The following is a 27743-nucleotide window of genomic DNA, read 5'->3' as shown; positions in this document are numbered from 1 at the left end:
TTGCTCTTTTCCCATTTTTGAGATTTGTTATGATTCTTCTTGTGTTCTTTAGAGACTAATCTATACTTCATGACCACTTTGTTTATTGCATGGTACCTTTCAATTATTTTACCTTCAAATATTTTACTTTTGAGGTATCATAGTCCTTCTAAACAGGGAAAGGTTTGGGTGAGGGTAGCATTTGATATTGATCCCAATCGAACATTAATTTAGCAACTGTTGCTTTACTTTCAGCTTTTGCTGTGAGTTGTACCCGAACAGCTTCCTTGTGCAGTTCCACATTAAGCCTAAATAATGCACAGAATCAGGCATGCTGCTGATACAGCTGTTTCCATTTTTTCTATTAGTCATTTAAATGAAATATGCCATCTGCTGCTAAAAGATGATGGTGGTAGAAACTAAAGAAGTTTGTGAAAAAAATAAGCAAACGTGAGTTGTCAGCATTCTGTCAGCTTCCAATATGAAAGAAAAAGATGCACTATTGACAAGACTGACTTAATGTTGTGTTAGCAAAATCAGTGGAGAAACTTCTAACGTTTGTTGTAATGATGGTGATAATTTGTATGCATTGTAGATGTAGGAGAGGAATTGGGAAGGCCTGCAGGAATACAACAGCCTTCTTTACTGAGGGATCGTGCCCATGGATCAGCCACCCGGGATTGCCCCTACTGCGGCAAATCGTTCAGAACTTCCCATCACCTGAAGGTCCACCTGCGAATACATACAGGTCAGTGAGCACTCCTGAAATTCCCCACATGGATTAGTTCTAAATGGCTCTTCTGATATCTGTTTGTTTGAAGCATCACATTGCTTCTCATTAAATGTTTGCCAGGTAGCCAAAGTATCTGCCAAATCTAATATAGATTTTGCTGTTGTTAGCATCAATTTAAAAAAAATATAGAGCCTTTATATGGTGAAACCAGTTCACTCTCTCATATCCTGTTTGCCAGTGGTAGTTATAATTATAACCATGATAGAGCCCTGGGTTATGGGAACACATAACACCAGTAACTGTGATAAGCAGAATCGCAAGGAGTCATACTGATTCATTGGAGATTCAATTCTAGTGAATCTTGCAATGATTATGTAAAAAGTGCAATTATTTTGTGTCAATATCACCATAAATTAGGCAAATTGAGTAGCTGGTCATCAAGGTTGGCTGTGACACCTGTTATCAAGAAACACATTTCTGCTTTTCACAAACAGCTGAAAAATGGGTCAAACATAATCTTATTCTATAAAATGCAAGTTTATATACCTTTATATTATATTATATACATAATATGCCTTTTACATGTATACAGTTGCTGTTTATTTTGTTCCATTTAAACAGTTGGCTTATAATTATATTGTCCTGCACTGCCTTACTTTTGCAGCTCCAGCTCCTCAACCTATACTTCTGTTTGTTTCTCACATTACCTATGTTTGCTATTTAGCTACAAATAATGTTAGAACAAAGTATTACATACAAAATAAGGATGGGATGCAAGTCTATCAGATAGGTTGTGAAAGAGTTTTCTGTCTATATTATCTCTGTGCATCATCTTTTATCCCACTTCACCCTAGGATTACACTTGGTTTTATCTCTTCATGTGCAACTCTGTGGAAAATTGATAAATTATCAACATTGCAGCCTCAGGATGTCCCATAGTGTTCTATAAGCACTGAAGTGCTTTTTAAATGTGTAGTCACTGCTATAAAGTAGAACGTGCAGTAACCAACATGTGCACAACATGAAGTCTCACCCATAACAATATGGTAATGACAAGATAATATGTTTTAGTGCTGCTGGTATAAATATTAGCTGCAACATCAAGGAAGACTAACCTGCTATCCTTTAGATGATGCTGTGCTAGCTTTTAAGTTCATCTGAGTTTAACACCTCCTTTGAAAGATGGGACTTCTTCACCATGGCCTTGGTATGCTGGCCCATGTTTTGCACTAAAATCTCTGGAGTGGATATTGAACCCACAAGCCTAGTACTCAGAGACGTCACCACATTCTTGCTTGTTGATACCCAGTAGTGCGACCAGTTGAACTAGAAAGCACCAATTTTCATGGGGATGAGAGGGATGTGAATTATTACGTACCTCTCTGGTATCTAAACAGCTAGGAAATCTAACCAACTGCTTCACCAATCCTACCATTGTTTCTTTACCTCTCTGTAAGGGGATTTCATATCACAAAATATACTTTGTTCCTTTCTTTTGGACTTGAGGCCAATCATTTCCAAAGCCGTTCTTAATCTGCAAATTTCTGTCTAGATACATGGACCATCAGCCCTAGCCTGAGCTGGGGAAATAGTTGGCAATAATTGGCTTCACTCTCTTGACATCCATGACCATACGCAGGATGGGTAGAGGTTCCAAGAATTACAAAGCTTCTTCAACAGTAAGAGGTGACATAAATAGTCCTATACCTTTGTCCTGCTGAGTTTTACCAGACTTTCAATGGAGTTATAACCAAAGGAACACCCAAGGAAATTAAGGGCACATTTCCACTGCATACAATAAGCTTCCCTAGCATGCTGCATGTTATCTATATTCTTACTATCGACACATAAAATTCTAAATGTTTACAGTTTGGCTAAGCATTCCAGTTTGGGCTGTTGTCTTTCCCAAACTCTGACCCCTTCCTTCCTTACTTCCTCCTGGATCTGTAACTTCTATCAGCTCCAAAAATAATTCTCATGTATGTTACACCTTTAATGTAGCAAGATGACCCAGTGGATTTCTTAGGGCCATTACTTATTTGATGTTGTGTCACATAAGGACATTTTTGACAGATGACCAAAAACATGGACAAGGAGATGGTATTCAGGATTGAGCTTAACAGGAAAACAGAAAGAGAGAACCAGAGAGAATTAAAGATGCAATTCCAGTCCTTAAGACCAAGGCAACTGAAGTTAATACCATCAATGACAAATCAATTATTTTTGAGGATGCGCAAGACACCAAAATTAGAAGAGGATTGATATCTCAGGATTGTCTGGCTGAACGAGATTAGAGAGATGGAGAGGTCAAGGTTATGAAGGGATTTGAAAATAATGACCTAGGTGCAGCTTAATCAGGAGCCAATGTAAATGAGTGAATACAAGAGGTCAAACAGGACAAGGTGCAAATTGTGACATGAGCAGTAGGGCTTTAGATGATCTCAGGGTGATGGAGAAGGGAAGGTGGGTGACCAGCAAGAAGTGCAATGGAATTGTCAAGTTTAAAGGAAACAAAGTCATGGATGAAATCTGTGGTTGAGCTGAGTCAGAGTGAGGTTACAGAATGTCATGGAGGTGGAAAGAAGCATTACTACTGATGACATGGGAATGTGGTCAGAAGGCCACCTTGGTCAGATATAATAGCCAGGTTGCCAAGAATCAAGTCCAACTTCAGACTTCCAACTTCAGGTTGCCAGTGAGGTGGCTGGAGTGACTAGAGCATGGATTTTGTGACCATGACTCCTATGGCCTGCTTGCCACCCGGACCAGCCCACAGAAACATAGAAACAGAAAAACCTACAGCACAATTCAGGCCCTTCGGCCCACAAAGCTGTGCCGAACATGTCCCTACCCTAGAAATTACTAGGCTTACCCATAGCCCTCTATTTTTTCTCAGCTCCATGTACCTATCCAACAGGCTCTTAAAAGACCCTACCATATCCGCCTCCACCACCATTGCCGACGGCCCATTCCACGCACTCACCACTCTCTGAGTAAAAGACTTACCCCTGACATCTCCTCTATACCTACTCCCCAGCACCTTAAACCTATGTCCTCTTGTGGCCACCATTTCAGCCCTGGGGAAAAGCCTTTGACTATCCACCCGATCAATGCCTCTCATCATCTTATATACCTCTATCAGGTCCCCCCTCATCCTCCGTCGCTCCAAGGAGAAAAAGTTCCCTCAACCTGCTTTCATAAGGCGTGCTCCGCATTCCAGGCAGCATCCTAGTAAATCTCCTCTGCACCCTTTCTATGACTTCCACATCCTTCCTGTAGTGAGGCAACCAGAACTGAGCACAGTACTCTAAGTGGGGTCTGACCAGGGTCCTATATAGCTGCAACAATACCTCTCGGCTCCTAAATTCAATTCCACGATTGATGGACAATACACCATATGCCTTCTTAACCACAGAGTCAACCTGTGCAGCTGCTTTGAGTGTCCTATGGACTCGAACCCCAAGATCACTCTGATCCTCCACACTGCCAAGAGTCCTACCATTAATACAATATTCTGCCATCCTATTTGACCTACCAAAATGAACCACTTCACACTTATCTGGGTTGAACTGCATCTGCCACTTCTCAGCCCAACTTTGCATCCTATCTATGTCCCACTGTAACCTCTGACAGCCCTCTATACTATCCACACCTCCAACCTTTGTGTCATCCACAAACTTACTAACCCATCCCTCCACTTCCTCATCCAGGTCGTTTATAAAAATTACAAAAAGTAAGGGTCCCAAAACAGATCCCTGATGCACACCACTGGTCACTGACCTCCATACAGAATATGACCCTTCAACAACCACCCTTTGCCTTCTGTGGGCCAGCCAGTTCTGGATCCACATTGCAATGTCCCCTTGGATCCCATGCCTCCTTACTTTCTCAATAAGCCTTGCATGGGGCACCTTATCAAATGCCTTGCTGAAATCCATATACACTACATCTACTGCTCTCCCTTCGTCGATGTGTTTAGTCACATCCTCAAAAAATTCAATCAGGCTCGTAAGGCAGGACCTGCCCTTGACAAAGCCATGCTGACTATTCCTAATCATATTATACCTCTCCAAATGTTCATAAATCCTGCCTCTCAGGATCTTCTCCATCAGCTTACCAACCACTGAGTAAGACTCACTGGTCTATAATTTCCTGGGCTATCTCTACTCCTTTTCTTGAATAAGAGAACAACATCCGCAGCCCTCCAATCTTCTGGATCTTCTCCCATCTCCATCGATGATTCAAAGATCATCGTCAGAGGCTCTGCAATCTTTTCTATGTTTCTCTCCTGCCCCTCAGCATCCTCTAGCGCTTGGCCAGGGTCTGCTGGCTCTCATTCCTTGGCCCAGGCCATCCTCATATCTGTCAGGGTTATTGCCCATGTGCACACTGCCTCCACATTTCCTCCATGATCTTCACTGGTGCAACAACTTCTGAGTGTGCTGAGTCACTTTTGGTTGGAAAGAAAAGTATAGAGTAAGCAGGAAAGAAGAATGCTACTATGAGGGAAGAGAGTGGTGGGAGGAGGTGGGTTGGTGGGGGGAGGTTGGAGAGCAGAAGCAAAACCTGGTTGGGTGGATAGTTTTACTGGGAAGAAGCTGAAGATTTCTGAGTTCTTGCCAACCTGGAAAAAAAGCTGCTTAGCAAGAAAAGAGAAAGCATCCAGAACTGCCTATGACCAATTAGCCCAATACATTTAATACCAGAGAATAGAATTCACTGAATGAAAAAATGCAACATTAGATTTTATCTTATAGGGCAGAGATGTGCATGCATCTGTAACCTTAGATTTTATTTTATTTGAATGATGAAGTGTACAGCCTGGTGAGATGCTGCACACTCGACTTGGCTAGTCCATGGCTAAATATCTATTGTGCTGACTGCCCTACATGCACTGCATTAACTGATGTTGCCCAGAAATAGAACAATCGTCATCAACCCCAGGGCAGAGGGCAGAAGAATCAGCTAGCATTCTTCCTCTTTGTCATCAGCCAATAACTACTATTTGAAAGTGAATGTGCATAGATGCCAAGTGTGGACCCACACAAAATTAGCTATGCTGCCACAAAGATAAATAGGCCGCTTCTCTGCTCACAGTTTAGGCTCATGCATGATGAATGGTCACTTGGATGAGGTTCTAAGGGTTGGTGGTGCCGAGGGAAACCAGCAGCAGCTTTAATTAAATGTGTCAGTAACCTGGTACTTTTAAGAATGGGCTCGATAAGTGAACGAGGAGGAAAGGAGTGGCAGGGTATGTTCAAAGAGTGACAGGAAGAGGCTCATGTGAAACAGAAATGAGTGTAAACCAGGTGTGCTGAATGGCCTGATTATGTGCTGTAAATTCCTTGTAATATTTTATGCACATGTAATAATAAGAAATGTGCATGAGCCATAAAAAGTCTATTCAACGTCTTTATGGGATGGAGACTTAGGTTTCAGATGGCCTGTGTTCAAGTGGGGATTTCGATAAACAACTCACTTTCAGGGACCAGATATACCAACTGCTGGTTTGTCATTTAACTATGTGCATCACGGGGACGGCAATGTCCATTGCATCTGTTTTTAGATCTAGACTGAGTTAGCTATAAACACCATCTACTGTAGATTGCAGTGGAGTGATCAGTGAGATTAAGAACTGCTCAATGCTGTCTTCAGCCTACTTCATTTTTATTTATTTTTGAAAAGGCTGGATTCTTCTTCATGGAGCAGGATCCCAGCCGTTCAAATAATGATAACTGAGCAGCTGATAACTGAGTGACTGATTTTATTACTGGGCCAGATGTCCTTCTATTAGTGTTCTGATGCGGCTGGTATCAATTTTTTCAAGCATTAAACACTTTGAATATTGCAGATGGTAAATTTAAATAAAGCCTTAGTGCTCTGATTGAAAAAAGCTGCTGGGAAGGCCTAGTTTATTTCAACAAGTGCCAATATTCTACATTCAGTCATTTATCCATTCCTGGGAATACCAGTCTCAACATTGAGTTTTCCTCAACAACACTGAATTCCACTACCCTGTCCCCTTCCCACCCACAGTTTCTACCTCCTATCTCCAATGGTGGAAAAGCTTTCCCTATGGACTTCTTAAGAGTTATCATCACCACTTCATGTTTGCATGTTTACTGCAGGCAGTCAGAATAAATAGAGAGCTCACCCTCATGAACTGTTTACATCATTCTACAAGCCAAAAGTTGTGATGTTCTCCAGAAGATATTGTGCTTCAGGTAGTGACTGAGGACCGTCATTCTTTTAAAAAACTTATCATTAAGTATTGTCAACCAATTTCTATTAAATAATTTTGGTAGATACATTATTTTTAGATAATGTACGTTTCATTCATAAAGCATTACACACAAGATTTTATCCAGTTAATAGCAACATTGTTACCCAAACCAAACTTTAAGTTAACTGTATGATAAAATGCCTTCAGGGAAAATAGTGTAAAGCAGTCAGCGACACTTTAAGGACTTGCTGGAGTTTAATTGAAACTACAGTTTTGTTCTTCAGGGTATATCCAAAGCATCAGGTTTCCAAGCGGCCATGCCCAGCAGCCTCCAAGATTGATTATGAAAGCATTGGGGTCCTATTTAGAGAGACAGGGTTCAAATCCCAGTGTTCATTGCCATTTGAACTGTTAGCATTGGCAATGAACACTGGGATCTGAACCTTGTCTCTGAAAAAAGACCCCAATGCTTTGCTAATCAATCTAGGAGCTTCTGGGCATGGCTGCTTGGAAACAGGACACTTTACATATACCCTAAAGAAGAAAACTGAGGTTTCAATTAAATTCCAGCAAGTCTGTAGAAATGTCGTCATTATAATATTCACTCTCGAAGCTTCTACATAGAGTGAAATAAGAATTTTGTTTGTTGCACTAACATTTGCAAATAACTAAAATGTAGTGCTTAATGCTTTATGAATGAAAACTATATAATGTTAAAATGTGATCAAAACCAAAGAAAATGATATCCAACATATTGCTGTTGTTAGCACTTACCAACACATGTTTAAAATGTGACAATATTCATTCAGAATCTTAAGCCATGTATAAATCCATCTAAAAACTGATTAATGCAGGGATAATGAAACACTTACAATGCTCATCTACTGTCACAAAAGGTCCTTATGGGCATAAAATTTCACTTGGACAATATTGACAAGAATAAAAAGAAGTTTGGTAGCAATGGACTATTAAACTGAAGAGTTGAATTGACACCGAAGAATGTAAATATATGATGAAGGATCTAGGTCCTCTTGGACTCCCACTGATTCACAGTACAAACCAAACTGACACAAGCGTACAGAAAAAGTGTGAGGAATGCACGTGTGCTCATACATGAGATGGAACCCTCTCCATCTGCTCTCAACCTTCCTCTCTTTTTTCTCTTGTTCCATCTCTTTCTATCCTTATGTTATTCTCTGTTTAGCACCAGAATTAGTTTAGTAAGAGTGGAACAGACTTGAGATCAATTTGAATTTGCCAAAAGGAAAAAATAATATGATTGGAGGAGATGTGTTAATATTAATTTCAGGGAGATTAAGTTCACATGGAGCTGATTGTCTGCTGCTAGGTAGTGACTTGGGGCTTTCGAAAGCAGCATATTAGCACATCTGTATTGTAGGTCAGTGAGGTAGTTAGTTGGTGGTGAAAGGAGTATTTTGTGAAGAGGGTTAAAGATTTGATAAGTAATCATAAACATCCATGAGGACAGAACAGAAGATGTAATTAATATGAGGAATAACCAATCTTATAAGGTGGACTGTTAAATTTTTAAAATGTAGTTTTATCAAACTTGATCTTAAGTGGGTTCTCATACATTAGCTCCATTAGTAGATTAATTAACAAGATATTAATTTTATAACCTCCCTGATTTTGTAGGGTCACATGCATTGGATCTCATTAACAATTTCTTTTCATTTTGTTATTATCTTTCCTTAACACATCAAAGAGATTAACCGGTCATTTATCCCTTTTGCTGCTTGTAGAATCTTCCTATGGATATAATTGTTTAAAAAACACTTTCAAGGTAATTATTCATCTATAGAGAAGAAAAGAAATTCATAATGTATGCATAATTTATTCATTTAGTTTTCTTAAATATCAGCCTCCCCACCCATATTCTCTCATCACCATACAGAATGCTCCTCAGAACTTTCCATGCCCGAGTCAACAAAGAGAAGAGACAGAAAAATATATAAAGGAAATTCATCAAAATAGAGTTCCACCAGAATAGTTAATGAAGGAAATTTGCTTCAGGGTCGAGGAGGACCTATTATTGAACCCCCTAATTAACTCCATGCTTCAGAATTTTCCAGTGTCATGCTAATGAGGTATAATCCTCATTACTAAATCACCCCTTCAATATTTTCATAAAAATCTTTACTAACTTGAGCTACTATTAGCTGATCACTCATGGAGTCTTGGCCAATGGCCATTTTGATGACTCGATTCAGATGGTAACAGTGTTAACTCTGGATCAGGTTTTATGGGTTCAGGTATTACAGAAAACGTTATGCATCTATGTTACATATTCCAGTACAGTCCTGAGAGAATGTTACATTTCTGAACCTTGGAATAAGATAATGAACTGAGATCCCATTTCGTTGTTTAGTGGTGCATACCAAAATTCCCGTGGGCCTTTCTTGAACAACATCAGAACATCACCCTCCACAGCCAAAACCGCCAAGGTAGGATTAAATGGTTGTGGATTTTTTTTTTGAGTGGGAGATGGGCAGAGTGGAACATGGCAGATTGAACAGAATGTGAAACAATTATCCACTTTGGCGGAAAGTGAAATTTCCTTGCAAAATCAAGGGAAGCCATTCAGGCCATCAAGGCTATTCAGGCCTATGCCAGCTCACTGAGAAATCCTGTTCCTCACTAATTTTCCCCATAACCTATTATCCTTCCATTCCCATGAACTCAGCCCAGATTCTACCAATCACCTAGGGGCAATTTAATGTGGCCAATTAACCTTCCAACTTGCACGACTTTGGGATGTGGGAAGAAACAGAGCATCTGGAGGAAACCCACACAGTCACAGGGAGAACATGTAAGCTCCACACAGACAACACCCGCATCTGCTAGATTGCTACTAGCTTCACCACTCTACCACCCATGTGGTTGCAGCTGACAGTTCGTAAGTTAAATGGTATTTGCCCTTGACTGCAAGAAGACTTGAGTATAATTGTAAAGATGTCTTACCATATAATAGGGCCTTGGTGAGACCAGACATGGTGTATTAAAAATGGATATACTTACTATGGTGGGAGTAAGATTCATCAGTCTGGTTCCACGATTGGCAGATTTGTCACAGAAAGAGAGATTGAGCAGTCTAAGCCTCTGTTCATTACAGTTTAGAAGAATGAGAGATGATCTCATTGAAACAAACAAAATTATTTGAGGATTCAGAGGACAGATGAAAGAGGATGGCTAATGGATCTAGAACCAGATATCACAGCTTCAAAATAAAAGGTAGGTCAGTTAGGCAGAAATGAGGAGGGTGGCAAACCTTTGGAATTCTCTGCCCTGAAGAGTTGTCGAGGCTCAGTCCTGATTGCATTCAAAACAAGCATGAGTAGATTTCAGTTTCTAGGGATATGGGAAAGGAGCAGGAAAATGGTGTCTGATGTAAAAGATCAGCTATGGCAGGGCTGCCTTCTGGGGTTGAATGGCCAACTTCTGCTCTTGTTCCTTTTGTACATTCAATGGTGAATTCTGCCTGCAAAAAATGAGTGCCGCTGTTTACCTGTCAAGATAGCAATCTGCACTCCAAAAATAATTTATTACGTGAATCACCTTCAATTGTTTTGACATTATAAGGCACTACAGCATTTCAAAAGAAATGTTATTATTAATGCATAAGCCTTAGTATATTAGATACTCGGCTGAGGCGTGGAGTGTGAAAGTAGCGAGGTGTGCAAAAACTGCATGAAACATTAGTTAGGCCTTAGTTACAGTCTTACATATGGTTCCATTCACCATGTTACTGAAAGCGTGTGATACCACCGGAGAGGGTGCAGAGGGGATTTACAAGAATGTTGCCAGGACTGGAGAACTTTAATTACGAGGGAAGATTAGCTTAACTGAGGCTGTTTGCTTGGAATAGAGCAGGCTCAGGCGAGATTTAGTCCAGGTACAGAAATTTAGGCGAGGCCAAAATATGATGAAAAAGGAAGGAGTTGCTTCCCTTATCAGGACAGGATAATAAGGGGAAGGCATAGATTCAAGACAGCTGCTGGATGGTTCAGAGGGAACTGACGGAAGCTCCTTTCGCCCAAAGGGTAGTGAGAAATTATGACATTGTCGGAGGGGCAGTGGAGGCAGAAATCTTCATTACATTTAATAAGTAACCTTGGTGAGCACTTGGTGTGTCATAACCTGCAAGGTTATATAAACCAAGATCTGCAATGGAGTTTGTCCAAACTGTCCTTTTTTTTTGATCCTGGGAACATAAAGGACCAGATAGCTTATTTCTCCATATTTCTATGGCTTGATTCTATAATTGGTGTTATCAGCAGGCTATTTGCTCATGGAACATAATGGTTAATTCTGATACCAACCTCGCCAAACATCTAATTCATCAACAGGACTCAGCAACAGGAATCAGAAGCAGAAGTCTTAGCCATTGTTACCCTTGTGTTATCTAGCTCAAATCACAAAATCCAGCACAGCGCAGTGATCCCACTTGGGCCTTTTTGATCTGTATGACTCAGAGATGAGGTTAACTCACATGGCAATTACCCAATTTGCTTATTAGCCTTAGCTGTATCTTTTCAACCTAGATCGGTTTGCACAGAATCTCCATTTCAACTTGTAACATACTTTCTGTATGTCCCTGTCTTTGCTGTTTTGTTGCTTGGTATCTGGTCTGTTTGCTTTTTATGGTGGCTTTGACTCTTATTTTGAGCAGGCATCAGCCTCAACTCCACCCTCTGGTTAACCAAGTGAGATTATCCTGGGGAAATAGTAAGAAAGGAACAGCAGAGAAAATGATTCCACGATAACAATATACATAATTCTGGAGTGGGAATTTGAAGGGGAAATATTATTGTATAAAAGGGCTTTATTTTAATCTGATAAAACAAGAGAAATCATGCAAATAGACACTCTTGAGAGGTGTGTCAAAGCCACTCCCCATATCACTTCATGTTTAGCTGATCAGTCCATTGTAGGTGAACAGTGGAAAATCATTCACAGTAGAGAGCAGCTAGATGGAGAAACAGGCACCCCTAGGACTGAAATACAGAATAATTTGTGCAGACAGCAGGTATTCCCTTTCTTTTTCTGCCAAGCTATTTATATACAGCATTTGATCCATGCCCTGAATTGCAGTTGTATGAAAAATGTCTACTGTATTTAACTGATCCTGACCAAGTTAAATCCATCCACTCTTAATTTGCAGTCACTTGCATTCTGTTGCCTCACTGAGACTATAAAGTGAGATCCTTCTCAGTTTAGCTTTACTATTAATGCCGACTGAAATCTGTACAATCACATGTCAGTGTAAACTTAGATTCAGAAACAAATCTCCCATACTGGCTAACATGTTCCATCCTCTATTGGCAACTGGCTCCCTGCACCACACCATCTGGTGTACCCTGCTCCCAGTAATCTCCTTCACTTTTCACTGCCTTCAGGAAATCCTTCAAGAAAAACAAAACAATATTAAATTAAAAATTATGTGTGGAAATGCTGAAAGTGGTTTACACAGAAGTAATCACATTTCTTTAAAATCAGTACGATGGTGTAACAGCCTGGCATTATAAACAGGGCAGCTCCATTCCATCCACTCAATGGATCTGAATGCTGAGCCTATTATGGCACTGCAGTGCAGCACAAACAAAGCTGATGATATAATATTATATAAGAGCCAACTTTCTCAGGAAATGTGCAGTGGTCCACCTGCTTTGCCCTCAAGAATCAAAAGGACGGTTTAAAGAGTACTCTCTCTAAATTATTTTGAAGTTTTTTTTCTTTTTTTTTTTTTTTTTGCAAACTTTATGTTCTTTTCCTTTCATGGCTTAACAGCCAGCATTCACCTATCTTTAATGATAGCTGTGGATTAACCACATGGGTTAATCACATCTGCCATAAATCTGCAATAGGTTATGGGTTCAATTCTCAGTCGAGATACTTGAGTGCAAAAATCCTGATACTGCAGTACTGAGAGAGCACTGCATTGTCAGAGGTGCTACCTGCTGGGGGAGATCTTAAACTGATGCTCTGTCTGCTTTCTCAGGGGGATGTGAAAATCCATTGCTAGAAAGAGGCAATCAAGTGAGGACAGGATTATTTTGAAGAGCAAGGAGCTGCCCCACATATTCTGGCTAATACTTATCTCTCACTCAACATTACTAAAGCAGATTAGGTAGTCACTACTACTTTGCTGTTTGTAAGAGCTTGCAGTGTATATGTGGGCTATCACATTTCCTATACTTCACTCTGCTTCATTGGGGACCTTCTGAAAGGAAAGTGAAAAGTGCTTATAGGAATACAAGTCTTTCTTTCAAATATTGAACTATTTAATTGAACTTTCAGATGGGACATCTTCCATTGGATTTTCTTTGATGTATCCAGTTCTTAGGCAAAACTGTTTTTTTTAGGAGAACATAAGTGTCAGCTGAAGTGGAAGTGCTGTATCTTGACCTCTCGGTCAGTGGACTACACAGCACATCAAACGTAGAACAGGACAGCACAGGAACAGGCCCTTCAGCTCATGATGTTGTTCTGAACTAATTAAGCTAATGACACCTACTCCCTTCAGTTTGCACATGGTCCATATCCCTCCATTTTCTGCATATTCATGTGCCTATCTAAGAGCCCCTTAAATGCCTCAGTTGTATCTGCCTCCACCACCACCCTGGCAGCGCATTCCAGGCACCCACCACCCTCTGTGTAAAAAAACTTGCCCCTCACCTCCTTTGAACTTTCCCCCTCTCACTTTAAATGCATGCCCTCTAGTATTAGACATTTCAAACCTGGGAAAAAAAATACCGGCTATCTACTCTATCTATGCCTCTTATCATTTTATAAACTTCTATCAGGTCTCCCCTCAGCCTCCTCCATTCCAGAGAAAGCAACCCTCTCCTCAGAGTACATGTCCTCTAATCCAGGCAGCATCCTGGATTACAATAGTGGTCAGATACCAGGCTGCTCAAGAAAGCCAATCTGCTGCCCCTGGAGGACTCTGATATTTCACTACCTACCTCCCCCTTGCACCTCAAGCACTGGCTCAGTTCAGCAGAAGGATGTCTGCCACACACTCTTTTAGTGACTTTGACAGAATTAAGTAGTTGGGGGTTTTATAAATTAGTCAATTTTCCTAGCTGAGGATGAGGTACATTGTAACTTAATAGTTTCACTCAAGCAATCCAGTGAAGGAAGCTATGTCTGAATACAAATAGTCTGGGAGTGAGGCAAACAAAGAGAATATGATGAGGGATCCCTATTCAAGCAAACTATCCTGTGACTATTGCTGGAAACTGTGAATGTGTGGGAATTAACTCTGGACAGGATTAGGTTAGGCTTTAAGAGTTTGCTGGTACTTCTTGTGTGCATCACACCTAAATCTTGGACACCAAGGAAAAATACTTGAGGGTTTTTGGTGTTGCTGACGCTGCCTTAGGATATCCTGCTGTCATTAAAGACACATATAGCATTGATCATGTGTCATTTTTTCTTTATTTTAAATGTTAACATCAAAATTGGAACCGTACATTTTCATATAAATGCAAAATATAATAATATCTTACCATAAAGTTAAATATACTTTTGAAATATGTTCCTTAATCTAATCAGTTTATTAATGATTTATAGCATTTGTTTAATGAATGAAATTCATGGAGCTAATAGGAAGAAAGGAAGTGAATTTTCTACTTTCTATTCCTTTGAATCCTGTGGATTAAACCAATTGTGCAAATTAATAAATTATTCAGATCAAGAATAATGTGAAAGCTCTTTAATGCCAATTTATGAAGTTTTCCCTCTATGTTAACGTGGTGCTTTTCCTCTCCTGTTCCAAGCCATCTTTATGGCCCATCAAGTTGAAACTGTTGGTTTAATGGCAAAATACTGGATTCTTTGCTATTGTGGATTTAGCTTCATCAGATGCAGGGTTGGAATTTTTCAACTTGATGTCAAATTAATTTCTTAAGCATTAAAAAAAATCCTTATTCCATCAGTCTAGCCTGAATTCAAACCTAGACCTGGAAACAATCAACTATGGTGCCAATTGTAGGGAAGTTGGAGAATATGAGTAAGAAAGTCTAGGTTCAATTGTATGGGGTACTATATAGTTTTGTCTTCTGACTGAAGGTAAGATATACTTGCTTAAGAGGTAGTGTAACAAAGAATCACTGGATACATTCTTGGGGTGAGAGATCTGTCTGAGCACATCTCACAACCTGTACACACTGCCAACTATTCAACTGCAGGAGGCACATCATTTAAACAAATTGGATGAGATTTCTCTTGCAGGAAAAGCTGGTTCAAAACTGCTCACTTCAGCAACTAACTGGGGGAGATCAAATGGGCTTGAATTCCTAAATCTCAGGGAGGAGACAGTGCTGAGTAACACTGGTTTCCCATTGTTGGACCATGTAACCAGCTGGGCTAAAACCATTGAAGATGTTTTCATACCTCTTCCTTCTTCACACATACTATCTCCTCCTCAATTACACACCACCCTTTTCCAAGACAGAGGGAAAGGACAATGCAGCTGTTAGCTCACTGAGCTCTGTTGTGGAGGCAGGAGTTGTGGGGTGTGGGTAGGGTTCAGATGAATCACCTACAGAATAATAAGGCGAATAGTTATGTACAGTTAACTTGGAGACCTAGGTTCAGACAGCCTAATCATTTAAAACTGAGTATCGCAAAAACTTCTTCTTATGGAGGGTGGTGAATCTCCAGAATTCTCTACCCCAGAGTATTGTGGAGGCTGCAAAGAGGAAGTAGAGAAATTCATGAAAACTTGGGGAATTGGGAGTGATATGGCACTGGGGCAAAAGGGGAGTTGATACTTGCAGCAGATTAACCATTGATTGACAGGGAACCCTGGGAGGCCAGGTAGCCTACTCCTCCTCCCAATTTCTTCTATTCTTGTGAAATGTTTAGTGCACTGGAAAGTCAGCCCTGGACACTAAGTCTGGAGGAGCATGGAGAATTCAGCACCAACTGGCAATTTGTCCCCCAAGGAGTCCTCAAGTGCTAAAAGTGCTAAACCAGGGGACTAGCAATAGTTCCATGGAGAACTAACCTGTTCTCTCTCGGGAAGAAAACAATTCATCCAGAACACCATGACAGTAAAGACATACAGAAAGCAAGAACTAAGGGATGGATAATGTCATTAACTTTGGAATGTGTCATCATTTGATTTATAAATTTAGTATAGAAAGTTTGTTTTTGTCATGCAGTTTTAAGTTTTTGCCTTATGTTTCAAGGGAACATTAATGTGGTCAGTACCAGAAGAAGTGTAGTGTTTATGACCATTGATGAATAGGGAATTGAGATCTGATTACTGGCATCACATTTGAATGAGTTCTACATGAGTTTTTCCTCTTCTGGTAGCAAGAACAGGTTCTCTTGATACTGAGTTTATGGAGAATGCACCACCGTGAATCCTGACACACTTGCCAAGTAAATCCAGCTGTACTAGAGCAATCCAGGTGGTGGCTCTAGGATGTTGAAGACTTACTTGGATATGAGAATGTGGTCATCATCCATACTCTTAGCTTTTCCCCTCATCATTGGTATTATAATGCTTTGCCATTCAGTACTCTCTCCTTCAGTGTAAAGTGAGGCCGCCACACCTGGCCTCTGTAGTTAGCTGCTGCTGGCTCATTATGTGCCAGTTTACACTAGAAAAGTTGGGGAATTGTGTTATTGAGTACCACACACTGTTTTTGGCTGATGGCAGTCATGGTTAAATCCAAGGTGTGAGGTGTTAGAGTGAGGTTTGCATTATTTGTGATTATTAAAAGTTGTGTTGGAGCAAGTGAATGTTAGGTGTGAGTCCCACTTACTAGCGGTTGCTGGTGGGTGAGAGATGGGGTGTTCCATTGAGCAGTGTGCGTGCAGTTGGTGAAATATGGTATTTGAAGATTAATTTACTGACATGAACCACGTGTGTAAGCTCAATACATTTATTATGACACTGCATCCAGATCCTTGGGGCTTGATTCATGGCATTACCCCCCAAAACTGTCTCCTCTCATTGCATTTTGATTGTATTTCTGGTGAGCTTCCTGGCCCTCTGTGGGTGCTGGATCTCTCACCTACGTTCCACCGACCTATTCCAGGCCCTTAAGGTTAGTTTTGGAAATCCTTGGAGTACCCTCCTGTTGGCTAGTTACAATCACCTCCAGAATGAATATCACCTCTGCAGCTACATTACACCCCTCATAAACAGCCGAAAGCTGGCTTGAACTAGTATTGAGCAGATCTTGAGATGATTAGACCAACAGAACAGTTGGTGCCAAGTGAATGTCTTTTTTTGCAATGAACAGGCAGTACGAGTTCAGTATATGATCTACGTAAGATCAAACATCATGATTCCACCTCCCTTTTTGTGTACTGACCAAATTATCCCCAGACATATCTCTCGAGCTCTTCAAGCACTTTCTTGAGCACAACCTTCTTTGCCACAAAATTGAAATGGTATTTCCCCTATATTAAATTGCCTCTACATGCCATTCACTTGCCTCTCCACCCATTAATCAATCCAGTGAAGATCCTTCCAATATTCCATGGCAGGAGGTGTTCTGTTATGAATATCTGTGCCTAGAAATTTATCAGCACCAGCAGGGGTATGTGAGATGGCTGCTCGAGAGTGCACCAACAACCATTTTGGTTACTGGACCCTGTTTGCACTTTCAGTAGTGCCTGAAGCCCAAGGCATGTGGTGTTACTGCATTAGCCTTCCATGTGTTAGTGCATTCTCTACATGTGCTGCACCATAGAGCACACAAGGGAAAGCAGGTAAGTCTGGGATCAGAAAGTCACATGATAGAACAGAATTTGGGTGGTACAGAAGGTTGCAAGTTATTGGAGGAGTTGGCCAATGGTCAGATGCCAACAATGGTGAGTCAGGGTCCTGCTGTTGGTAGTCAGGGATGGGATAGTGTGCTCGTTGTGTCAGGTGCCTACAATCTACAGTTGTGGGGAACTGCAGTCAGCAGTCTCAGGGGGTTGGTGAGTCTGGGGCGAACAATCAACAGTGTGGCTGGAGAGGGAGGGGGATGGGGATCACTGAGTTGGGAGCCTCTGATTGGTGGCCTGGGCAGTCAGTGAAACAGGGATCTTGGTCATGGAGTGGGTCAAGTGATCGGTGGATGTGGGAGCAGAAGGGATAATCAGGCGATGGTTGTGAATGTGGTGGAAGTGGGGGAGAAGCAGAAAGAGAACAAATAAGTAGACAAATTAAGAAGGAATTTGCTTTGTTGGGTTGCCAACACTGGGCTGATACATGCTAGGGAGCTGCCATTTCAGTTGAGCCTCTGCAGACCAAGCAGGGCTGTTAAAACTTGGTTGCACTGAGTGCCCAATGGCTGGTATATTTTCTGAACAATGTGACCTAATCTCTCTCAGTGATGCTCCTAGTGAATATTGCAAGGGGATTTATGTCATTGCTTGTGTGTGTGGCAGGGAGAACAGCTGATCCATGGAAATCAGGAATTGCCTGGTTGAATTTCTCAAGTAGTGCAATTTGACCAGAAACCAACATCGTCTCATTGCCCTTCAGGGAACATTGATCTTTCATATGCATAGCAACAAATAAGACAGCACAATGCAGCTATATTTCTCAGCAATCATTTCTTATCTGATGTCAGCTGAACACCTAAGATTCACCTCCAACAGATGAAATGCCAGGTTTCTTGGATCTGTGAGAAGCCTTTCCATCAGCCACTGTACTGTGACAGTCGAAATCTATTAAACATGAAAGCTATGGAATAAAAGAGGTAAATACTTCAGTTTGACAGTACCCCATCCACAGTGCTGATCTACTCTGCTGCACTGAAAGGAGATTTGAACTTGCAAGTTCTACGCAGATGAATTCTTCAAGCTGTAGTATTAGGGTCACACTCCAGCAGTATCTGTTAATGTAAATATTACATTTTCTATAATCTAAGGGCCTCCTGCCAGTGGTTACTATAATATCATTAGGTTATTTAATATTTAATGATAGATAACTGTCAGATAAATAGTTTTGAACCAGAATTACATCCTCTGTTGAAAAACAGATAATTGCCACGTGATTTTGAAAAATAATACATTACCAATGGTAATTTCTGCTGGTTATAGAATGCAGTATACAGCTGAGAAATAGACTAGATTGTGCACTCTATGTGCTTGACAAGCTCAAACTGTCATTAATATGGACAAAGAGAACAGCTTGCCTTCAAAAATTGTTCTGAATTAGCACAATAAATGAAACTGTCATTTTGAGACATCAGCGTGCTCGTAATAAAGCAACCAGCAAGGGCCATACCACTAAATGACTCAGAGGGTGCCACAAATCAATATTTTCATGGGATAAAGGGACAGAAATGAACAAACATACAAATGGCAGAACATTGGTACAAACTATGAGGTCAGTAAGAAGAACCCAGCAAAATTAAGTTATTCACTGTATTCAGAGAAACTGAATTTCTCTTTTAGCAATTACATAGCTAAGTAATCAGGTTTTCCATCTGTCAGACCTACATCCATTAATTTAATTTTAAAGCCAGATTTTTAAACCTTTTCATACATGGAACTTCTATCATACTACTTACTGCCGTTTGGACACTTTTGGTTGAGTTTATTCTACAAAGTATCTGACAGTTTTTACAGTGCTCCTCTGGGACAGGCAGATAGGCAGTTTACTTAGAGCTGGGAAGACCAATTATACCAGTTGTTAATGGCTGTAATATAGAATATCCCACCATCTGAGGAATTCAATTCAGATGCCTGGTCAAGGACAGCAAAACTTAAGCTCAAAAGATGGGCAGCACTAGGGAGTTAAATATTTGGCCATCTGGTGGGGAGGCAGGTGTTTCTGTGCCTGTGCTACCAGTCCATCCAATCTACATCCATAGCCTCCTAAATATTGTCATTGGCAGAAGTTATCTTCAGATTTATAGGTTCTAACAAATCTAGCAAAAAGGAATTAACTGAATTTAAATTCCCAAAAAGTTAAAGAGGTAATGTTACTGTATTAATTTTCTACCAAAGATTTAGTAGGAAAATATCCATTAGCAAAATTAGCTACAGTTTCTGGCTAGCTAACAATGTGAAGTATACAGTAGGGCATGGCTAATGAATACCACAGTGGGTGATATTTCATTATACAAATTAATGCTCACATTTTAATGGGAAAGTCACAAAATGAATCGAGGCTTCAATGACAGCAATTAGAAACACAGATTGTCCCCTTCTAGACAAGGCACTGTTTAGCAATAAGCAGCTGTGCAATAGTCTTCATATTTACAGCATATAGGCTTAGGGGAATCATGTGGACAATTTATATTAGTGCACTGTAGCTTTCCTGTAAAGAATATTTATTTTAGTCTTTCTAAGTATTAGTGCTTAATTATCAGATGATAGGAAAGACATATGTATTAATATAAAATTCTAACAAAGGACTATGTAGTTTATAAAATTTCTTCAGAATCAAAGCTTGAAGATAAAGGTTACTTTGTTGCATATAAAATAAATCCATTTATCACAAGTGAGTAACTCTGGTAATGGGCAATCTGTGTTGAAAACATTTAATAAAGCTTAGAGACTAATTTGGATTTTTTTTAACAGATAGAAATCATTTACCTGATGTCTTGAAGCAGCATAGCATGTATCAAAAGTAACACTTAAAATTATCAGGATAAACTACAACACTTTCAATTATTCTATCCAAGTCCGTGCTTCTACATGATATTAAAATGAGGTCATCTGGTCCCATTGGGTGACCTTTGACCTTTGCAGACAATTTCTTATTATGCCAAGTGCCATTTTGAATAATGCAGGTTTAGTCATGGAAGTTCAGCCAAATATGTGGCATAAGTATAAAGATTGTGTTAATCAGGCACTACCTATGTTCGGGGTTAATATATTGATCTATACGCCTAGATATAGATTTGAAAGTAAAACAAAAGGATTTCAGTTATTAGTTCTGAAAATGTTTGAATTCAATGTTTATTATTCCACCTTTAATCATTTTCCTGCTTAAATTTTATTGTTGCTTAAAGGTAAAGATTATTCCAAAAGCAGAGCTCATTTTTAATGCTACCTGCTGAACAATTAATAACCATCATACACCTCATGCAGCATATGCAGATATTAAACCAAGGCTATGTAATGGAAAATTGAGAGCCATGCATTGAAGAAGTTATTCAATGCTCTCTTTGTTCACCATGAATAAAGCATTCTTGTATATGTTACATTCATTACTAATAAAACAGGCATTTAAAAAAATGATAACCAGTGCAAGGCCATAAAGTTATGCTGTGTGACCCTGGACTGTTGCAAGATAGAAGCCTGCATCTGGAAAGTTGTGAATGTCAGTTATTGTACTTGGCACAGTTACTCTCCATAGATGCAAAATATTGAGTTTTAAGAACTTGTATTTTATGTAATGGCAAGGATGAAAGGTGCACTGTGCAAACACAAGAGTGTAGCAGCGTTAATGGAAAACTTTGCCATTAGAAAACTAGCACTGATTATTGGTTGATATTGGGATAATGTTGAATCCATATGCTTGGACAAAATATTGGCTATGGCTGTGCTCTATGTTAACTTTCGGTTTCAGTCTTACCAGCACATAATTTCACCTTCAGTTTCCCCATATTGCCAGAAATGGTTTTATTTTTTCCAATTTTCAAGGAAATAATATTTAATGAGCATCTGCTGTCTCCATATAGTCAATCATCTTAAGAGTCATGGAGTCATCCCATTTGCCAGTGTTCGACCCATATCACCATCTTCAAGAGGCGGTGCCTCAGAAAGGCGGCACCTCAGAAGGGCAGCATCCATCATTAAAGACCCTCACCATCCGGGACATGCCCTCTTCTCATTACTACCATCGGGGAGGAGGTACAGGAGCCTGAAGGCGCAGACTCAACATTTTAGAAACAACTTCTTTGCCTCCACCATCAGATTTCTGAATGGTCCATGAACACTACCTCACTATTCCTCTTTTGCACCATTCATAACATAGTAATTTTTATGTCCTGCTCTGTACTGCTGCTGTAAAACAATAAATTTCACGACATATGTCAGTGATAATAAACCTGATTCTGATACTGATGCTTCTAAACCTTTTCTATCCATGTAGCTGTCCAACTGTCTTTTAAAAGTTGTTATTGTACCTGCCTCAACCACTTCCTCTGGCAGCCTATTCCATATACATACCACCATGTAAAAATGTTGCCCCTCAAGTTCCTATTAAATCTCTCCCCTCTCGCCTTAAACCTATGTCCTCTAGTTCATGATTCCCCATTCCTGGAAAAAAGATTGAGTAAATTCACCCTATCTGGGCCCCTCATGATTTTATACACCTCTATAAGATCACTTCTCGGCCTCCTACGCTCCTAGGAAAAAAGTGCTAGCCTGCCTAACCTGTCTATCTACAACTCCACTTTCAGGGAACCATGTACCTGAAGTCCAAGGTCCCTCTGTTCTACAACACTACCCAGAGCCCTACTGTTTACAGTAAAAGTTCTACCTTGATGTGCCTATCCAAAACATAACACCTTGCACTTTTATAAATTAAATCTTGTCTGAACATCAGTGTGAATTGCCAAACATAGTGCACCCATTCACTAAATATGTGCAAGTACACCTGCTGGACAATCACAAGCAAGTCACCAACAAAGAGAACTTCAGTTTCCAGGCCAGTCCTAAGAGCGGTAGGGAAGTGAACGGGGACATTGAATGATTGCAAGAAGGTGGAAGCAATTAGCGAGGGGACAGTCAGGCAATAGTGTGGACCACTAGACTCAAATAAGTGTTTTTTTTGTAACTTTTGGGGGAGCACCCAGTCATCCTCTTAAGAGGTGGTGATTGGACAAATGTATACCATATTTTCCACATCAATTGTGTTTAGTGCAGCCCAATTTTACAAAAAAGAGCATTAAAAAGCATTATTTTCCCATTTAGGTATATGGAAAGATTCCACCTCTTGTTTCAGGTATGGCCTTTGGATGTTTCTTTTTTCTCTTCACTGATATTGCAGTGATTTGTGCAGCTGTCCCACTCACAACAATGGTTGCTTAGACTAGAGCCCTCAAATTTCTAGACCACAGGGTTGAGTGGTTTACTTACCAGTGGCAGGATGCCAAGGACAAACTCTTGAAAAGAAAGGTGAGAACTTTGGGCTTTTGAAAATGTTCTGATCATTGTGATGTGTTATACATGAAGCATTCCTTTAAATGAAAACATTCATACAATATAAATATATACAGTTGAGTTTTATTTTAAGTTCATTGGTTGGAGAAGTAACTCGAGATCACGTTAATTCTCCACGTATTGAGAACAATGGGTGAAGCTTATCAGGAGCATTTTTATAATCCCATTGCTTCAGGTTAGAGAACACGAAAGGACATGCTTTTACTAGAGACCGTTCAATTCATTTTGCTTTGGCTTAGATTTACAAGAGATGATAATTTTCAACAGAAACTCACTGACATATGTTGATTAGGGTGCAATGCAGAATGCAGTGGTTGTCTTCCATATTCCTTTGGTCCATAATTTTTAATTTTAAAGGATAATGTAATTTGAAAAAGAAGTGGAAGAGAAAAGATTTGATGAAAAATCCAGTATCTTGAGCTGTTACCAAATGTCCATTATCATAATACATGAGCAAAATCCATGTACCTTCAAAACAGGAAAAATTATGGAAATATATGCATAAACCAGCTAATTTATGAGGTGGATATTATCCTAAAAAATTCTGCTCAATGAACAAAGCATAATAATCCACTTTGTTTTTTTAAATATTTTCTTAACCAATGCAAATACAAAACTGCACATTCAAATTAATATAGAAGCAAAAGTAGACAAACCAGCATTGGTTTTAATTTTCTTAATGTTTCATTTAGTCTACATATCAAATTTGCTTTGAGCTACAGTATTGTCTGAACCAGTGCTATTTTCTGAAAATTGTTAAATTAATTTTTGAATGGTGCTTCACAAATAATGATAAATTACTTGTGCAGCCTGCCATTTGCTAATTATATCCATGATTTACTGCATAGTAAGTCTTAAATCATTCATTTTGGGACTGTATGGAATCATATAAAGTTCTGGATGTTGAAACTTATTTCTGCTTTTTTAACAATGTTTTGTCTTCCTTCTCACATGAAAGGAAAGAATTGTTTATTTTTAGCCCATATTGCAGAGAAACATTTGTATGCTTAAGGAAAAATAAAGTTAGTACTTTCTTTCATTTACTTAGGGGAAAAGCCGTATAAATGTCCTCATTGTGACTATGCTGGAACCCAGTCAGCATCCCTGAAATACCACTTAGAACGTCATCATCGGGAGCGGCAGAATGGAACAAGTCCACTACTGGGGCAAGCACACACTCGTCAAGAGCATTCTGAAGAGCCAGCAAGCAAAAGCCAGATGTTTATCAGACCAGAAATATTGAGAGGAGTTATGAAAGGTGTGCCTGGAACTGACATAAGGAGTAGTTTGACTCCTCAGCAGTGGCCACTTTCTTCTGCAGAGTGCCAAGGACATGGACCCAGTGTTACATCAGAGCAGCAATCAGAAATTCTAAAAATCACTCCTGAGGTTTCTGGTGAGGAAACTCCAAGCCTTTCTGATCTAAGCAGAGCTTTTCAGAGTCTTGCTGGGAATGGAGTCAATTTTCAAGGGTCTTTGCAAGCATTTATTGACACCTTTGGACTGAGATCCTTGGAGAAAGAAAAAGAAATGTTGGCAAGAGCATATGGTGAAACCACAAGTGTAAAACAGTCTAACTCAAAATTAACACTTGAGAAAACACAAAGAATGCAGGCTCTGAAGATTGTGAAGGAAGGGTTGAAGGTCAGTCTTCTGAAGAAAAATCAGCTGTCAAATCTAGGTCAACTGCAGAAAAATCCCAGTATGAACCTTTGGATTTGTCTGTAAGACCTCCATCACACGATTCTGTTTCAATCCCTGGTGCAACCATTACCGTTCAGGATAACATTACTTGGCATGGGTGTCTATTCTGTTCCTTCACAACATCGTCAATGGAACTAATGGTTCTTCACCTTCAAGCAAACCACCTGGGAAAATCAAAACGAAAAGAAAATCTTTCAGGAACAGTTGGAGTTGGAAATGATCTTCGAGGGGAGTCTTCATCTGTTGCAAAGAAAACCTGTTTGTCCATTTCTCCTGTTGTTACCAAGAAAGATATTATAACAGCAAAATTACTTGACAAGGCAGATTCCTCCCCTGATAAAATATCTCAGCAAGGCCAATCTGGTGATTCTTTGGGAGATCACAAGAAGTCTTATATTAATCCTATGGACTCCAGTCTGAGTTCTCTAGTGACAGACTTTTACAAACAATTTCACAAATATTCAACAAGTGGCAGCCCAGGAACATCTATCTTGAGTTCTGCCCATGAAAATGAACTGAAATATATACCTACAAATACGCTGAATCTTGTTTCACCAGGGACTACCAGCATAAGTCCCTCTGGTGAAGTAGGTAATCAACCATGTAGTGATGATGCAGGGTCTGTAAATGATCAAGATGCAGATGATCAAGAAGCATTAGTTGACATAAACCGACCATCAACCTCTGATGAAGAAACCTCTGACGAAGAAGATCTGATTCACAGTGCAGCTCTTTCACAAGGATCACAGAGTCTTCTGAGTTCCATGGGTAAACACCAAGGTGGACCTTGGCATAATTTAAATCTTCTGCCATCTCACAATATTCCACCAGGGCTGGTCAAACCGGAGCAGGTCCATGACCATCAACCTCTGGACCAGCAAATGAACATGCTGTCAGTTCTGAGAGCTTACAGCACAGACAACATGGCAGCTTTCAATGGTATTGGAAATAGTTCAACCAGCAGTGGCAGCACCACTAAGAGAGCAGATTTATCAGGTGGGTGTCAAATAAATCCATCTTTTAAAATGCAATGAACTCATTAGCCAGCTAAATCTCTTTTATTGTTATGCCTTCAAGGAATTTCAAAGTAAATTTGCAAAATTGTTGTGTTCTATATGTTACTGATACATCAGCTCTTCTGTTTTCCTAAGTTTTGTGTTAAATTGAAGCTACCCCATTTCAGATCAGTGACTGTAGATATTTAGAGAAGAAATGTAGTAGCTTAAGGGAAGAATGAATTGGATGCTTAATTATTGTGAGACGTGTCCATGGATGTAGGTATGGGACCTACTTCATTTGATGGATAGATACTGCAAAATGAAACATCAGCATTATTACATGGTGCTAAAAACTAAGGAACAGTGGAGGAGTTGGAAACCTCTAAATCTCTATAGCTTTTCAATTTATCTTTAGCATTGACTCCTATTTCACCAGAACAGACCCTGCACTGGTAAAAGCAACATCAATAGCAGTATGAATAGCAAGCTAAGAATAGAACCCACTCAAATATCTGTCACTGTCTGAATGCAATTCCATTTGTATAAAGTATAAGTCTATTAATCTAGATGAGAATTTACAATAAATAGTAACATTCCTTGTATATTACATGCAATAGAGCTTTTTAAATGATTTGTTTATTTGTAAGATCAAAACATTTTTCAGGCCAAGCATTCTTTATCGACCTTACAACTCATAATTTTCTTAGGTAAGGATTGAATTTGCAAAGGTAAAGTTATTTAGCTTTTGGATTTTGTTTATATGATAAGAAACACTGCACTTTATATCACTGCACATAAATCCAAGCCTCTTTAATATCCTCTTATACTTTTATCATATACATATAAGCTTTGACTGCAGTTTTGTGAGCAGATTTAATTCTATCTTAATACTTAGATGAACAATGAAGTGCATTCCACATTTTGAACAGTACGTTTCAGTTGAGTTATCTTAAATAATCAATAAAGTTTGATAACATTATGCAGTTGACCAAGAAAATGGAGTAATGCTTTCTGTATAGTCAATTGCTTTACAAGTTAATCACATAAATTCTCCTTCTTTCTCTTGGAAAATTTAATTGAGTACTTGAAACGAGCTTGACTGGACTGACTCAAAATGGGAAGATTGGTGGATGAACTTAAACCTTACCCTTATCGTACAGTATATGTATAGCTAATTCTCTGCCTGTAAAATAAGTTCCTTATACACATTCTTTGTTACTCAGAACAGCTGCCTTACAAATTCCAAGAGTGATTCAGCATAGTGTGCCCATCATCTTTTATGGTGCTATTTACATTTATACTGATGCCAATTCAGAGCAAAAAATTGTATCTATGCTTTAAGAAGTAAGACAGTCCATCAATATTTAATTTGTAATTGCTGTCAGCTATGATTAAAAGTGTAACTGGTAATCCAGAAGAAAAGGGAATAACCCTTCACTGAGGCAGTTGAAAGTTAAAGTGAACTGCTTTGTAGCCGCACTAATTCAACAGCCTCATGAATGATGATTTTGTTAATGTTTTCAGGCCATTATTAGTGTATAGGCCTTGTGAAATGGAGTATTGTGGCTGGGAGAAGAAAAACTCTCTTTCTGTCCACTTACTTGCTGCCTGTCTTCAGCTGAGATGGCTGGTATTAACAACTTGTGCCAAGATCAAAATCAGATGGTGTGGGATGAGTTCTGAGATTTACTTCACAACTGATTGGAGAGCACATTAACCTCATCATTTAGATTTCTATACATGAGGTGCAGAATCAGTAGAAAAAAAGGGTCTTTTACGTTAAAACAAATCTTTTGGATTTCATTTTTTTGAGAAACTTGCATTCAACTTGAACAAATATTAGAAAGACTAATTCAAAAGCAAACAAATGGAAATTCTATAAATAATCATATACTGGATATAGCTGAAAGAAGAAGCATCTGGGGGAGAAAAAGAAGGTGCATTTCAT

The 27743-nt window shown here is 39.5% G+C and overlaps 1 protein-coding gene across 1 annotated transcript in view; it reads left to right on the top strand.

Moving 5' to 3' along the window:
- znf536 (zinc finger protein 536) overlaps positions 1–27743 on the top strand; it is a 389095-nt gene that overhangs the window by 258533 nt on the left and 102819 nt on the right. Inside the window, exons 5-7 of the mRNA XM_052028395.1 lie at positions 575–727; positions 24142–24664; positions 24730–25793. Of these exons, the coding sequence (XP_051884355.1) occupies positions 575–727; positions 24142–24664; positions 24730–25793 (1740 nt within the window). The remainder of the gene's footprint in view (positions 1–574; positions 728–24141; positions 24665–24729; positions 25794–27743) is intronic.

This window comes from Pristis pectinata, chromosome 13, assembly GCF_009764475.1.
Source record: "Pristis pectinata isolate sPriPec2 chromosome 13, sPriPec2.1.pri, whole genome shotgun sequence".
In the NCBI taxonomy this organism is placed as follows: Eukaryota; Metazoa; Chordata; class Chondrichthyes; order Rhinopristiformes; family Pristidae; genus Pristis; species Pristis pectinata.
The sequence above is the reverse complement of the archived record's forward strand: the minus strand, read 5'-3'. Positions and strand labels throughout refer to the sequence as shown.